This window comes from Ambystoma mexicanum, chromosome 2q (genome assembly GCF_040938575.1).
Source record: "Ambystoma mexicanum isolate Mex_15411 chromosome 2q, UKY_AmexF1_1, whole genome shotgun sequence".
In the NCBI taxonomy this organism is placed as follows: Eukaryota; Metazoa; Chordata; class Amphibia; order Caudata; family Ambystomatidae; genus Ambystoma; species Ambystoma mexicanum.
Window position 1 is genome coordinate 773,885,808 of NC_090924.1, and position 16,977 is coordinate 773,902,784.

At 44.5% G+C, this 16,977-nt stretch overlaps 1 protein-coding gene across 1 annotated transcript in view; it reads right to left on the reverse strand.

Moving 5' to 3' along the window:
* LOC138569748 (isopentenyl-diphosphate Delta-isomerase 1-like) overlaps positions 1–16,977 on the reverse strand; it is a 234,289-nt gene that overhangs the window by 144,704 nt on the left and 72,608 nt on the right. The window contains exon 3 of the mRNA XM_069648007.1: positions 220–312. Within this exon, the coding sequence (XP_069504108.1) occupies positions 220–312 (93 nt within the window). The remainder of the gene's footprint in view (positions 1–219; positions 313–16,977) is intronic.

The following is a 16,977-nucleotide window of genomic DNA, read 5'->3' on the forward strand; positions in this document are numbered from 1 at the left end:
TGAAATTGTAACATTGCACCCAGTTTGCCACACCACCAGTCACAAATATTTCCTGACCACCCCAACATGATTTTATATGTTAACATCATTTAAGTTTGCAAGATTGGGAGGTTCATGGGCTTCAAGGAGCAGATTCCACCCCATAAAATACTACAGACAGAAGTTAAATAAAAGACATGCATTGAACCTGGTACATTTTAATCAACATTCATTACTGACCTGGAAAAGTGATTTTGGCATCAGATCTCTGTTGCAGCAATAGTTTATTTTCTGAGTTAAACAGAAAAACACTGAATGCACGGTGCAATAAACCTGAAAAACACCACAGATTAATAATGTGCTTTGTATCGTTTCCAAGACTTTCAATTAGACAGACAAAATGTTCTATTTTCAAATTATGAGAACAGGAAAAGTTAGAACACAGAAATAGCATAGATCGTTCAGACATTCACCTGGTTTCTAGCCATGTTATTACTAGCACACCATTACAGGCAGATGCAGATGGAAAATACCACAGCCTTCACAGACAATACTTTAACTAGACCATTACCATGCTACATAGAATCGATGAAGAGAATACAGGAGCTAGAAACGAAGTGAACACTCTTTATTAAATGGGTCAGAAAGGGTGCGATGAAGGTCTACAGGGTCTAGGAATGTCCAACTACAACAGAAGCATCACTGGACTAAACGGTATCAGGATGGGATTACCCAAAAGGTATGGAAATACCTACTTAAGGGACCATTGTCCTAGTCTGATTCTCTAATCTAACTCAGTCTCATGGCTAGAATGCCCAGCTCACTTTGAAAAGTCGCCTAGCAGAAAGTACTTCTGCCCACCCACCCCCACTTACTTTGCAGAATGGCTACAGCTCAGATATCACCATTTTAGCCATGGGTCGCCCTTCTGGAATAATGATTGTACAACACCATCTCCTACCAGCAAGTGTTTCGTCCCCTCTTCCTTATAACTTTTGTCAGGCTGCTTTTTTAAAATTGTTACTTAATAACCCATTAGCCCTTCCCCGTTGCCTGCGTTACGTTTCCGTTACTGGCAGATATATAGGTTTCATTCAGTTCTTGTCTCTCTCTCATTGGTGCCCGTCTCCGGTCAATTTCAGAAAGTAGGCTTCTGGCTTACTCCTGTACCCCTTCTGGCAGATCTAGCCCTCCTCAGTTTGTGTTCTCCCTTACGTGTCCTCCTCATGGTCTCCTTGATACAAACTACGCCTCCTTCCCAATCATGGACACCAGAAGGTAAGCAGTTTACATGTAGTTTTATTTCTCTTAGTTGTAAAGTAGAGAAAACACTGGGACATCCATCTAGTCTAGTACCTTAGGTCCAACTGACATCAGTAGAACCCTGCACATCAAACATACATCAACATTCCCTCTAGAGTCCCAGTGACATCACCATATCAACACTCCACCTAGAATGTTAGTGACATCACCGTCCTTCACAAGACAACACTCATAGCCATAATCAATCCCACACAGATTATGACATATGTCCTTCTCTTCAAGCAATACAACACTCATAGCAATAATCAAACCCACACAGATTATGACGCTCCTCTACTTCTGCCTTCAAGATGGTAGCCCAATCTGTGAGATTCCCTCTGACTGTGTTCTTTACAAGGTTGTTGATCTTCCTGATTTTTCAATTATTCCATTAAATTGTTAGCCCGCTAGCCGAGTCCTGTTGGCCGATATTTTATCAATCGGAGACATTTCCTGAGAGTCTATTATGGTTTTAGGATAGAATGAAAGGGAAATCGCAACTTACTTAATTTAAAGTGAATAGGCCTTGAAATAATGCATCACTTCATTCATGTGTGTTTCTCACCAGCTATTATGAAAAGGTTACACCTATGGGATGCAGGTTACCTGCTCCCCTGAGGGACAGTACCCTACAAATGGTGCAGTGTCCCACAAACATTCCTTTAAAAAAAGGTCAGAGGGACTGGGTTTTAACCAATTTTAAAATTGAAAACAGGAAATGCAGAAAGCTCCAGTTTCATATGGAACCCTCCATTCATGAAAAAAGTACCACTACCAGACATAAAAAAATATCTTTAAAATCCTGCTATACCTGTAGGTCGAGTTAGTTCTATTCGACTTAACAGAAATGCACTTGACCCACGTAGTGGATGTTATTTTTCTAATTGATAATAAAACAGACTCATGAGGAAAACACTACCAGCACCATCAATATGCCTTTTGCAACAGTGAGAGCAATTGAAATTGGCTCCGCCCCCTGCCCGAAGCATTTTTATTCAGGATTTGCATGAATGCCGTGAAAACACATCAAGAAACACAACATGTATATCAAATAACCATTTAAGACTTACATTCTGTCAATTAACATTATCTTGTAGCTAATCATATGTATAGTATAGTGCATTTATCAAACCCCAACATTTTCCTCCATGTTCCCTTGTCCCCTATTAGGACGCACCCCCAGCCCATTGCCCCCCCCTTATACATGTTACAACATCAAGACAAAAATTATCAGGTCCAAAACATGCCCAGGATCTCTCCATATCACTTGCCCTTTATGTGTTCTTCCCCATTGGGTTTGCTTCATTCCTGTTTAACTAGATCCAATGTTCAAAGATGCTGTGGCCACTGCAGGTGCTTGCAATCCATTGATGCACATCTTTAAGTTCTACACAACTTTAGGTCCTTTTATTTTCCTACCCTTGTGATTGTTTTAGATATCTTTTCCATTGCTATAAATAAACCAGACCTTTGCCAACCACATATCTTCAGTTGTGGAGTTGGGTGGGACATCTTTTACCCCATTGCCTAAAGGCACGCCACCTTGCTGCCAACAAAAAGGATATGTAGCAAGGCTGTTATTTTCGTATTGTTGTTATGCTCAAACACTCAAATAGTAATATTATTTGTGATATTTTGCAATCAGGGCAGAACGAGAGGATGAGAATATAGTTGCCTCGTTCTTTGCATTCACTCCAACAGGTGTCCCATCTGTTGCGTGCAGTTTCGTACGTGTGTAGAGCCATCAATACATAGGGGGTCATTCCGAGGTTGGAGGTAAGGAATTACCGGCACCGTTAAGGGTGCCGATGCCGGTAATCCCTTACCTCTGTATTCCGAGGTCCCTTTGCGGGTCCTTCCTTACCTCCTGCTTTTAGCAGGAGTAAAGTACGGGACCCGCAAAGGTACTTCGGAGGTAATTACGGTACCGTAATTTACGGTGCCGTAATGACCTCCTTCCCCATTCCCATTGAGCCCTATGGGGCAGAAATGGGGAAGGGCAAAAGGTGAATGGGGAATTACCGGTCCCTCCAACCCTGGAATGGACCGGTAATTACTCCATTCACCATGCCGGATTTGGGACGGTTTCGGAGGCAACCATGGAGCTAATTACTCCATAGTTGGCTCCAAACCCGGAATGAGGGCCATAGTCTTCTATTGTATCTCCGCTTGTAAGAGCAAAATATCTACTATGGATATAAAATAAGATCTCAAGACTCAGTAATAGATAGATAAACAAAAGTTTATTATGCAAGGGAAGAGAGCGTGGGAGTGTTCGAGCTAAGCCAGCTAAATCAGTTGCTCACAAACAAGCCAAAGCCCCCCCCCACCCCCCACTGGAAAAAAATCCACTCTTTTTACATAGTGGCAGTGACTTACATTAAACGTGTAGAAGCACTTCAGAGAAACATGTTTTTGCACACGTACATATTTCGTTATAGCATGTACTGTGCTGGGAACATAAATCGCATGTAGTTCTGATATTCTGAGAAAGCAAGACCTTTTGTGCAAGCATTTTGTCTTTGGTACAAGATATTCCAATTCTGAATGATACATCTCCCGAAAGAAAACATTTGCAGTCATGCCATCTCTTGCTCCACAGCCTAGCCGGTTTCCTGTGCTGAGAGTAGCAGACAGTCTGCCAACAGTCTGCCAAAAGACACTCCCTTACAGCAACATCTCTGCACTGTTCAGCTGCGTTTCAGCATTTAGCATTGGCACACAAACATTTAGCGCTTAGAAACTAGAATTTGCGCTATACAAAACAACAAGTACAATGCATTATATCTTTCTGCATGGCTCTCAGCAAATCTTGATCCACGATAGCTCAGAACTAAACATACTGCTAAACCGAGTTTACACCAATTGTGCATTTGAGTATTCCTCTCCACGCTTCTGCTCATGTATTTTCTGCCACTGGTATTCCCATGTCTATGTAGTTTGGGGTCCACAAGTTACAGTATAAAAACCACATATTCAAAAAAGTAGAGCAAAAAGCAACACTGTTTATTACAGCTGGGTGAGCACAAATCAAAACAGAACAGTGGATAGGCTCTGATTGAAAGGCTGACATCTGAATGAAATATGAACAGTAGTTTTATACCAAGAAATACAATGATGCGAAATCCATCGAAACATTTGCAAGTTGGAGAGTTCACATCTTCTAGGTTTCCCCAGGGATTTCATTGGTTCCAAGATATCACCTGCTCGAAGTTACGTTGATTAGTGAGGCGTCATTGAATCAAACAGTTTAACAATTTTCCATTACAATGCCTCCCCATGTGCAACCACATTTATTTACACCCCACCCCTGGAACAACTTGTAACTACTGAAGTAACATTTGTGCTGACCGCCGGAACCTATACACAGTCATTGGTCAGCACCATTGAAAACGGAACACAAGACACCCTGCAGCTGGTGGGAACGAGGACATTCACACAATACCTGTTGGATAATGACCTTTGCGAACCGTGTTGGAGGCTGGCCACCTCCCCAGAGCTCAAGAACTTATCTTCCGATTGGTCCTACTACGAAAAGCCACCCAGTCTTGTATTCCCTTCCCATAGCCGCCAGCCGATGGGCATCGGCAGACATGCAGACACACTGGTACAACCACCCTCCCCGCGGCCGTATAGGGCGGCTGGTTTGGCTGACCGCCCAGTAATTACATCACCCATTTCTAGTTATGTTGCCTCTCATGATGAGCAGCTTAAGCCCCCACCCTCCCCTTTGTGGATCCTCGTCATATTGGTCACATGTTTCAAACATTCTTTGTGCAATTTTAAAACCCTTTCTTTGACAATGTACCATTCAAGTGCTTTTGTGACTGAAATTGACTGCATTCTGCATCACAAGATATTTTCTCAAATCAGCATGTCCGGTCACTTTGGCTTGTGTGTTGAGTTTTCACGCACTTCCATGCAGAATTTAAAAGCAATGTCTCTCCACGGACTTTACAACACATAGCGATGTAAATATGATGCATCCATTTAATGATCGCTATGTCGATCAAGCTTTTCACACGACCGCCGACATTTAGCAGCCACTGATGCTGCCCAGTCACACATGCGCTAAAATGACTCAAGCAGTGTCTCCGACTGTACTATACCGCATATGCGCGCGCACAATGACTGTGCAACTCCTTCCCTTCTTTACCCAGAAGAGACACAGCTCTCATCCTGATCACACAGCTCCACTCGGTTGAGACTTTCCGCCCTACGAGGTAAGAGAACCAGCACAGCCGTTCCTTTTATATCGCCAACCGGCATTGCATTTCTAGCCTAGACGACCTCTATGTAATTCTCCCCCCAGATGCAATGCATCCTTTAAATTCATCTTGTGATTAATCCCATGTTGAGTGCTTAGACACTGCAATATGCTGAATAGAATTCCTAATTTAGCACGTTAGTTTTCACCTCTCTGGCTAAACTACTCCAGGCACCTACACGTCCAGATGCACTATTTATTTGTTTTTTGTTGTTTTTTTAGCTAAATCAATGCATTCTAAACTAGTACAGCCTTCGTGTTTTACCACTCTAGGCACTTCCACGGCAATACCTGCCATTATTAGTAAGTTATTTAGAAACGTATGTGAATCCTTCTCCCCATTTAGTGACCAGGTACCGCCTTCTATTAACATAAATCCGTTCCCTGTCACCACTGCACTAACCCCGTGACTTCCAACCTCAACAGTGGACCCTGACATACCCCAATCTAAAAGGTATGCCCCCTTTTTGATACTAATCTAAGTTCTTATGAATCATAAAACCCAGGTAACTCATGGGTACCCCATCCCTGTAGACTGTAGCTGGTGGTCAGTCAAAAGGCCGAAACAATAATACCGAACGACAAAAATCTCGAAACAAAAATCTCGAAAAAAAAAAAATCGAATAATTTAATTATTTATTTATATGTGTTTTTGGGGGTCAGGTAAGTAAAAAAAAGGGTTAAAATAAAAAAAAAAGAAAAAAGGGGGGCTGGGGGAACCCCCCTATTTCGAAAAAAAAACGTCAAAAAAAAATTCGATATTTTTGTTTTCGGCCTTTTTTTTCGATATTTTTGTTTTCGAGATTTTTGCGTTCGGTATTATCACTATAAACCACTGTAGCTACGGACGCCTTGACAGAAACCATCGCAGGCACCCAAACAACCTCAAGTTCAACCGCTGATATTAACAAGGTAGGCTTTCAGCATGCAGTTTTTATACAGAAATTCGTTCTGTAAGGTCACACCCGTCTCTCACTCGCATGTCATTTGTCCCTGTAGGCGCTCCCCTATTTGAATGACGTCCTGATGACAGTTCGGACCCTTCACATGTGAACAGCTTAATCCAAGTGAAGGCTGACTACATCTCGGACCAGAAACAGAACTATGTGTCGACAACAGTAATATACTATACTAGTCCACAAGTAGTATTGAAATCTGCACTGCACCCTTATGTTACTAACCCTCACTCACTCAACTCTGGTGTACAAAACAGTTTATAGCTTAAATGTGATTTTTAAAGGTTCAATTGTTTTTCTTTGTGAACCTACAGATTTTAGATGTGTCTGAATTCATGAATAAACATAATTCTCTTGAAATCAGTCTGTGACCTTCCATCGCCAGTATTTATACAAACTAGCTATCTGCTTCCTTTAAGCCTACAACCATTGCAAGGTTAAAAAAAGAAAAGGGGTAGCCGATGACTTTCTTACTACGTAATTTGCCTTTTTGAGTCAAGCCTCACTCCAACAAAAAGAAGGCATTTTCCCTGCCCCTCCTTTTTTCTCTGAAACCCCAAGACAGCCACAAGACAAGAGGGTTACTGATACCCCAGAGAGCTGGAGAGTCATTGGGCCAGAGAAACCAAGATACGAGGGGAGCACAGAGGCTCCCAACATCTGAACCAAGATTTGAAAGGACCAAATAGAAAAGGGGGTCACCAATACCCCAGTGGGATAAGTGAAAGACCAAGTAGGGGAAGAAGAACAGACTACCCTTAACCCCCATTAGAGTCACAGGGATCAGACAAGAAAGACCACAAGACCAGGAAAAGGGTTGTTGAGAACAAAGGCCCGAACAGTATAAACCTCGCGACAAGTCATAGGGACCCTGAGAGCAAAGAGAACCAAATGGAAAGATAAACCGTAACTCAAAAGAGAGAACAATGGAGACATTGAGATGGAGGATCCCCAAAGGAACCACTGGGGTCCATAAGTAAAGTGGAGCGCAGACCGAGGGGAGCACGGAGGCTCCCACACCTGTACCATGTGGGAATAGACCAACACAATTGGTGGAGATCTCTACCCAGTTTGGGCATTATCGTGATGCGAGGCTTGTTTCAGAGTCTGCAAGCACACCATGTTCCATGAATGAATTAAAAAACATTGCAAATATCGGAGCCAGTTCAGTTGCCTAGGACCTATAAAAAGCCCAGGTTCTATAATAGCACAGTGTGAACCACGTAGGCCTGGACTTCATCTACTTTTAAGTTGGGAGATAGCTTTGAGGGTTTCTTAGTGTTATTGGCATATCCAGGGTTTCTTTCTGACCTTCCGTTATAGATCGTAGTTTAATACTTGCTAAATATTCTTTTTGTTTATCTGCTTCTAGCGGGGACCTACAGTCTACCCCTTTTTGGTTTTGGCGCTTTTTGGTGGCATAGGCCACCACATTTTGCCAAAACATTGCTAAAGAAGAAAGTGGCTCGAATAAGCAGTCTTGTAGTTGGCATGACAACTGAAAATGCTGTGCCATACAAATGCCAATGCACAAAGTGTTCATTTCTGTTGTGCTACTGAGATGTAATCCAATAGTGGCTTGTTTAACGTATTTTCTCCCAATCAGGAATACTGTCACATGTCATGTGTTGTGCGACTGTCGACGCTGGAACCGCAGAGGGATCCAATCTCTTTTCAAGACACAGGTCTGCCTTCTCGCGACTGGGGGAGGACACTCATCTTGTCGTTCTCTGTGGGATATTTCCCCTGCTCTTAAGTTTACTTTTTTCGTGTCTGTGTGCAAGGGTGATGTATTGTAGCTGCTGAGAGGCAACAGGCAGGCATGCGTTGGCTTTCTCACGAAGCATTCCCCAGCAAGGGTCACCAAGAACGATGACTGCAGTCCCAGCCCGCATCAGTCCATGCTTCAGCTGTGGGCTGTGGGGTGGAATCCCTGGCTCTGCTCTTGCCAGCGCCTCAGTGCTGGAATCTCAGCGAGAGCTCTGCCTACTGCACCGGGCCAGCCAAGGGGTTAAAGTCGTGTTGCTGTATTAGGATTTCAGAGCGGTGACTGTGTGCCCATTAGTGAGAGATGGAGAGCGGGTGCTGCAGTGCCATTGCGAGCAGAGTTTGACTTGGAGGAAGCTAGACCCTCTTCACAGGTCGATTTCTCAGTAGTTTCTTTTTTACCAGTTCCTCCCCACTTCATCGCTGCCCTCAAGTCCGATGAAGACCCCTCCAATTTCGACAACCAGAGAAAAATGTGCGGGTGTTAGCCTCACCATGCCAGCTGAGCCCGGCAGGTTTTTCGGACAAAGATTTGCCATTTGGGGGGTTTTCGTTTAGCAAGGCTTTGGGAACCCTATTGCTGTTGAACTTGTATGGAAACTGTCAAGGGTTGGGTGAAGGTACTGTGGTACCTCTGGCTTGATGCTTGTTTTTGGGTTAGCTGCGTGTGTTCTCTCGCTCTGCTGAAGCTCTGTTTTACAATGAGTTTAGTATTGCACAAAGATATTTACACATTTTATGTTAGCCCTTCAACTGCAGTGAAATCAAAATGGTGATTTTGGATTGTGGTTCTATTTGTGGAGTGTTAGGAGTGCCAACTGAGGGGCCTAAATGCGTGGCAGTTGAGAAGGAGAGTGCATAGGCAGTCACTTTGCACCTCAAGGCAGGTGCATCTGTGCTGGAGATTATGTCCAGGCAAGGAATTGTATTGGTATTGAAAAAAGAGCTTCATGGGGTCCTGTTTCTGGAATTCTCAGGAGGGCCTATGCTAGAAATCTAGTACATTAGCGTGGCTGTGCAGAGGTTCTTGATAGAGGAAAAATACTTTGAAACTACAAGCCAGCCAGGCATTGCAGCCACTGTGTGCCTCTGAACTCCCATCGTCGGAGTCACTTCAGGTTAAGCAGCGAGACAGACAGCAGTGCTGTGTTGAAGTGCCATCATTGAAGTCTGGATTCTGCTTCAGGTCTGAATTGGTGTGCACTGACTGATCGAACTATTCAGTGATCAAATTTGGAAGAAAATCATTGAAATTGGAAGTTTGTAAATCATTTTTATTTCTTCCCAGAACTAGAAAAGCAGGACATTGAGTGGTTCAGTTCTGAGGTCCATTGTCCAGTTTCTATCTACAGTGCTGAAATATTACAGCATGCAAGTCAGACTTTTTTTTAGCAGCATGGGCAGGCTGCAAGGTTGGAGTAGCCAGTGGGGCTCAAAATCTTGTTTTCTGCGGGGTGGGGGGGGGGGGCGGGGGGTTGGGGTGGGAAGAGGATCCGGTCCTATACGTGATAGCGGCTTTCCTGGTCTGTTCCCCAATACATAAAAGTATCTATTGGTTCTTAAAATCCTCCCATCCACTCTATTGGTCATAATTATAGTATACTGACCCCTGGCCGCAGCTAGCTTCAGGTATGCGCTTCTGGATTTTTTTTGGTAAATTTTTCTAGCTCATCTACCTCCTTTCTTAATTTTTCAAAGTCAAGCCTCTTATTCGTCTACATTCGGCAGCTGAGCTAATTAACTATTCCCACTGAACTTGCAAGCGCACTTCAGAAGTGCCATTTTCCTTCCAGTCTCTCTTCATTGTTACTAATATCAGTTCTTTGAGGATATTGTCCCCAAGGAGATATTCCTCCATTCACCAATTTGTCTCTTCTTTTCTCATAGTCCCAACTCTAATATCAGCGGTGCGTGGTCGGATAACGAGAGGATACCCAGCTCTACCATTTCAACTTTCTTAATGAGGTTAGGGAAAAGGAATGCAAAAATCATTTTGTTTGTCTTGTGGAAGTGTGAGTAGAACGTATAAAACATTTTCAGAGTGGTCCTTTGTTTCCTGTTTGTTGAATAGACCCATCTTTGAAAGTGGTTTTAACTTTCGTGACATAGCTCCACTTCCTCCATATATCAAACTAGAGAATTTATTTCTTGCAGGGTTGGACACCAAATTACAGTCCCCCAATAAGCAGCATCCCTCCCTCTGCTTTTTGCTTCAGTTGTTGTAAAATATTTAGGCAATACTTATCCCGTCCTTGGTGCATATAGAGTGGCTTTTGTAAGTGGGGTCCTGTTTCTAATGTCCTTGACCATGTAGTATGAACCCTCTGTATGCATACTTATCTCAGTAGGTGTAATTTCTATGTATCAAAAGGGTCACTCCTGCTTTTGTCAGGTTCCCTGGACAAATCCCCAGAATCAGAGAACACTCTTTCCTCCTCACCTGTACTGCTGGAGCTAGGAGGTGACTTCTTTCTTCTTCCTTTGATGAAATAGTCCTTTTTTAAATGAAGATAGGGTCTACCCCGAAAGGAAGCCACTGTGACCACTGGTTAGGCTAGCACGCCTGTGACCCCACCTCTTCCAGGGCAACCAACAAAGGGCAAGAAGCCACTGAAGGCATACAAAACCCCTAATGTCTGGTTGTAGGAAAGCCAGATGTTAAACTCCAAGTAGCCCAAGCAAAGTTCTTTGATGGGAATGTCACTCCAATGGGAAAGGCAAGCTGCGGTCTGAATGGGCAGAAGTAGGCTTGAGAAGTTAAAGGGAAGCGGGGGAAGAGTCCACAATGGTGAGCGCGAGAGCCAGGGAAAGCACCACAAGGAGGTGGTAAGAATAGGTCGCCACGGCAACCAGGATACACACGGCCAAAAGGCAGAGAGCCGAATGAGTGGGATCCAAGAGAGTGCCTGAAACACTGGCGTGAGTGAAGCCAAGACAAGGTGAGCAAAGGAGAGGAGAAAGAAACAAGAGCCCAGCGGGGCAGGGCGGAAAGCGCAGCCTGTGGGACACAGACCAAGAGGAAATAGAGGCAGAAGGCTGTGACCAGCGAGAGTGTGCCTCGTGAGGGAGGCGGGGCAGCAGAGCCGGTGCAGAACAAGGCAGGCAGGAAAGAACTGAAGGCTCCGGTGTGGAACGGCAAAGGGAAAACACTAGCGTCAGACCCTTGAGTCAGGAAACCACTGGGTTCCAACGCGCAGACTGCCGGGAGGGGGAGGAATAAGAACCTTCTGGCGGCAGCCATATTGAACAAACACTAGATCGCTCAGAGAGGAGTGCAAGAACGTGATGGCAAGGTTCAATGGAGGAGAGTCGTCCACAGATTCCAAAAGCGCCAGTTGCACTGGCGTGCGACAGCTTTTTTGGATTTGGTACCACCTGAAACTGGGAAGGGTAAGCCCTGTGTCTAAGCCTTTACTAGTTCTGCGTAATTAGGTGCGTTTCTTGAAGGCACACTATAGCCTGCTCCTCAGTTTCTAGTTCTAGAACCAGTTTGCATATTTTTAAATGGGGAGGTAAAACCTCTGACGTTCCGTGTAAATAATTGCATCATTGCTCTTTGAAACGGTCTGCAATATTTGGATGGCACATATGGGTCTACCTGTGCTGTATCCCATACTCCAAAATGAGTAACATACTGAAATATTTTGCATGCCAATCAATCTAGTAGCAATGGGTGTAGTCCCACCCCATTCCACTCCCACCCCAAGGAAAGTACATCTTCTACGCCAAGTCTGTTGCACCACAATACGGAGTGCGTTTCATGGTCCCAGCCCCTTTTTTTCTTACCCCAAACTGCGTTTGCCAGATTGTCTGCCCTCCCCCATCACATCTCAGTCTAAAAGTCTCATTAATTTCTTGACTAGAAGCAACACTTAACAGAACAGTAAATGTCCCTGAAGGATCAGGAGAATCAGCAGTATTCACTAGCCTTGTTCCGCCAGCAAGCTATCCCGTTTCTTGCCCCTCCCTCAATCACAAATTATGACAGTACTCAAGATGTCGTGTTGGGGGGTCATAGGTCACGAATGCTTCTGTGCTCAGAGAGTGGCCTCCCTAGGCATGCCGAACCTCTATGCGAGCACTGCACAGAGAATTGCCATATAGGATCAGAGGTAAACAGAGTTCTTTTGTCTTTGATTGTTCATTGCATTTTGACTCATATGCTCATCTTCTTTACAGTCTTCCCACATTGTGCCAATGATTCATGTTTTGCACAGCAGTCTCCTCGTTATTCCATCTTAATTGCAGACCCGAAGGGAAGAACCATCTGTACCAAACTCCTTTTTTTATTTAGCTCATCTGCGAGTTGCTTCTTATTCAGTCTTCTTGCGAGTGTAGCTGAAGATGGGTCATAAAAGATTTGCATCTCACCGTCAAGAAAGGATATTGCCCTTTTCCTACAACCTATTAACATCATCTTCTCCATGAGCTTGTAGCTATGGAGCATAACCAGCACATCCCTGGGAGCTGTTCCTGGTTCACTACGAAGTCTACCAATCCTGTGTGCTCTTTGAATTTCTGTTTCATGACCATTTCGTTGGAAACCCAGAAGTAAAGAGATTTCATACATCATTTCACGTCTTGCAACTCAGAACCTTCCTACAGATGTTCAATTCTGATGTTCTGCTGTCTGGAGCAGTTCTCAAAATATTCACATTTGCTTTGAAGAGCTTGAACCGTTTCCTCAAGTGCATGAACTGTTGCCTCATGTTCCTTAGTGGTGTCATTTGATTTGGAGTGATCTTCCTCTAGCTCATTAAGTCTCTAACCCAAGCATTCAATCTCTTATTTTCCATGTTCGCTGTTGTGGGATCTTCTCCAATCAGGCATATGTTATCCCATAGTGGTGTTTTCATGTCTTCTTTGAGCGTAGAGAGAAGCTTCTGAAGTCCATATAGTAATCGTTTCCTCCCATGTCGCCCTATGACATTCCATTCTTTTCTGGTGCTTTCTTCTATATTGCTGATTTTGGGATCGCAAGATTGATGCTTTTTTTAGCTGGCTTCCCAGTGCAAGGATAGCCGCAGATTTACCTTTTCTCAGCTTCTTGGGTGACAGATTTCGTTTCAGATGTTGGTCAGAACAGATTGCCCGGTGGCTCTATGCCAGCTCTGCTCAGATTATTGATCTTGACAAGATTTAGAGAGTATGCTAGGTTACTCTGCTGTCAGGCAGACCAGGCATGGCTATGTTACAAGAGACTTCATTTAGCCTTTCATGATCTGGCATAGGGAAGCACCTGTGCGAATGCCAGCATCCTTGGCCCGAGCAGCTAACCCGCCCTTCTTTTGTTACCGCAGGGGTGATGTACCGCCGTTTCACCTGCCACAGAGACTTGGCATTATCGGAAGCCCATCCCACCCGGGCCTGTCACCATGAACGATATGGGCCTCCCCAGTCTTCCCTTGCAGTTACCAGTAACGACACCTCCTTACTGCTTCTGAGCTTGGATGCCCCCCCCTGATCCTTCTGCTGCTCATCAGAAGTTCAGGCCCTCGAGCCGGTCGTCGCCTCTTCATTCCAGGACAGGGCTTGGGGACCATGGATTTATTCATCCCAGGTCTTGCTTCAAAGAACGCTTAAGAATTCCATGCCCCATCTTAGAGTCATGCGCCATGCGCTTTTAGCTCATTCTGTTATAGAACTGCATTGCTGCTGGATCCGTTAAGGCCAGGTGTGTCACTCTCCTTGCTTCCGATAATTCCCTCTGGCTCAGTTAGCCCTGCAGGACCGGGATAGGGGGAGAATAGGATTGCCCTATGCAGAGTTCAGGACCGGGATAGGGGGAGAATAGGATTGCCCTATGCAGAGTTCAGGAGAAGCATTCTTCACCCCGTGCCATCTTGGCCATGCCCCAACATTTTTTACTATCACAACGGTTCCCAAGCAGGCAGACTCCAAGGTACTGTTTGGGGAACCTCAGAAGGATGCAGTATTCTAGAAAAGCATAAACAGTGTTGGCAAAACGCAGAATTCCAACCACATTGTTGAGCCAAAGATGAGGATTCAAAGCACTGTTCATGGCCGGAGCCCTGGAGGTTCACAGCCACAGAAGTTGTGCAGCCTCCTGTGTGGTCAGGTCCCCACACAAAGTGCAATGATAATTTGTGTCAGATATCAATTCATGCTGGATTGCGCCTGCTTCTAATCGCTGTCATACAAGGTGTTTTACCCCATTTAATGGAACACTATTAATCAAACTCAGAAAGAGGAATTTTTGTCAGCCCTGCCCCAGAATTCAAACTTGCAAGGTTGTTCCATATTGGAGGCAAAACCTGACCTTGTGAGCTTTTTTTACAATGACTGGACATACCGACTCCCTCTCTTAACCTTACCTTTTTTTTCTTGCATCTCCAAGGGCAGTACCACCTTCTCCAGCAAAACTCTCATCCGACTCCTACCGTCTTTATTTTAAGACTCATCAATTACCACAAGGCATTGACAAAGAGTACAACATAAATATAATCATTAATATATGACGTATGAATGTAACTCTAGTTGGACTCCTCTCCATCCCACAATGCATGGCAACCCTCATGTTGATCTTCTGACATTCAACGCAGCCTCAGTGGTTTAAAAAAAAAAAAAAAGTGCGTTTGAAAAGACCGGTTTAATGCTGTGACTAGCTCTCAGGCTCCAGGAAGCACGGGCTGTGCAGTGACCCGTGCAGTCGCATTTTGATATCTCAATAAAATAAATTCACAGAAGTGGCTAGGTAACATGTCAGTGTGCAATCTAAAGGCTTTGACAAAAGTGCTTATATGTACCTGGTATGCCCTATTCCACACCATTGTGTCTGTCTAAATCAACCCCTTGTAACCTAGGCCAAAGTAGTAGCAGCCTTCAGTGACTTTTGTACAGAAACCTGAAATACTTTATTCCTCACATATTCAGCTTTTTGTTTGGAAAAGCTTGCAAACTGTATAGACTCTGGCAGATATTCTTCCTTACAATCATTGCAGGTAGATTATGCAGAATTTCAGGAGACCATTTTTTTGTTGGAAACTCTTGCAACTTGAAGGAGACTTTACAGCTTGGGAACCCCTGGCGTGATCTTACCAAGTGGCAGAACAGTAGGCTGACTTTATAGTGACAACACAGCACTGCAACTTGTTAGGAAAGATCTCTTTTGGCAATTTTCCCTCCATAGTTTCTATGGACCCCCAATCTTTTCACTTTGTTTTTTACATGATCTGACTGAGGGGGAAGTAAAGCCTTCAGTTTCACTTACCCTGCCTTTTTGCTCATTGGTTATGGGGAAACTGATCAGTCCTTCATACCATCAGTACTGGGAAACTAGGGTTACCTGTTATCTTTTACATTTTTTGAAAACTATTTAGCATTGCACACACCACTGTACAATGCAGTGCAAGGGGGATACTTTTGAATCACCCTAGTTGTTTGGTTACTTTTATATGTGCCTAAAGACAAGCTGGTAGCAGCATACATATGTTTTACAATTTATGCCTGATTTCTAGTGTGCACATTTGTGTTTGGCCACTGAAGGCAGCTGGCGCCATAAAATGGCTGTGATCCGAGATTTTCACTTGTTCTCTGGCCATATTAGAGTTTGGCTTTCGTTCTGCCTTGCCAGGAGATCCCATATAAAGGTGTGGGGGATGAGTGTGCGTGGGAGGATCTGTGAGTGTGCCCCCCCAGCCCAACCCCCTTTTCCAACCCCAGAAATTGAGTGGGACCGATTTTTCGAATGGGGCAAATAGCATTGGTGGGCTTGGACTTCCAGGCTGCATTTTGGTTAAGAACAGGACTCCTGCATCTGTTTCTTCAGAACAGCGTTGGAGCCAAGAATCCCTTATAGACAAGCAGCCCACTGAAGATGCAAAGAAGACGCCCTAAGAGGCCTGGGATTCCTTCCGCGTCTGGCCCGGTAAATCCCTGTTGGACTACTTTATTCCTGAAGTTTGTGATCGGTGCTTCAGCCTTTGGACTAGTGGGACCAACTACTCTCAATGATTTCTCGATGATCCAGCCATCCAGAGTTTTCGGAAGAGCCCCTGGACCACCAGGTGGACGGAGCAGCTCTATTGAGCTACCTTGCCTGAAGCATCACTATTCTGCGGTTGCACCCAGAACTTTGGTAGTCACCAGCTTGTGGTACAAGTTAAGTTCGCTCCAAATGTCAGTGTCCCAGACTCAAGGGACCCTGTCCTAGAGAAGCTTCTTAAACTGCGACTTGAATGATGCCGGCTGTAGTCTATGTATGGTGTCCATCGCTGGAACTCGCCTTCCCCCATCCAACGAAGTGTCCAGAAGAGGCCTGCATCAGTGAAACTTGCATTTCTCCATCGCCAGGTGTTACATATTGCATCTGGACCGAACCAGAAGAATCCTTGCACCCACAACCCATGGGCACCGCTCACCTCTCACCCCTTATAGGATAACATTGAGAACCAGTCCCTTTGTATTCTAATATTCCATTCCACTGCCATTTGGTCATCAAACCTGGGTAGTACCATCTGAAAGATAAGAACGCCTAGTAAATTTGTTGCATCTCTTCTTTTGAGAAATTGCTAATACAAGTAAATTACTGTTAAGATGGATTTCTGAACTCTGACCTGGTGGGCAGAGGTTCAGGAGGCCAGCCTAGTTTCTTGGAACAGGGTAATCTTCTGGACAAGCCAGACCAATCAAGGTAGTTTGGCAGCGTTCAAGACTAGGTCTCAGGAGTGGTGAGAGTGACTGAAA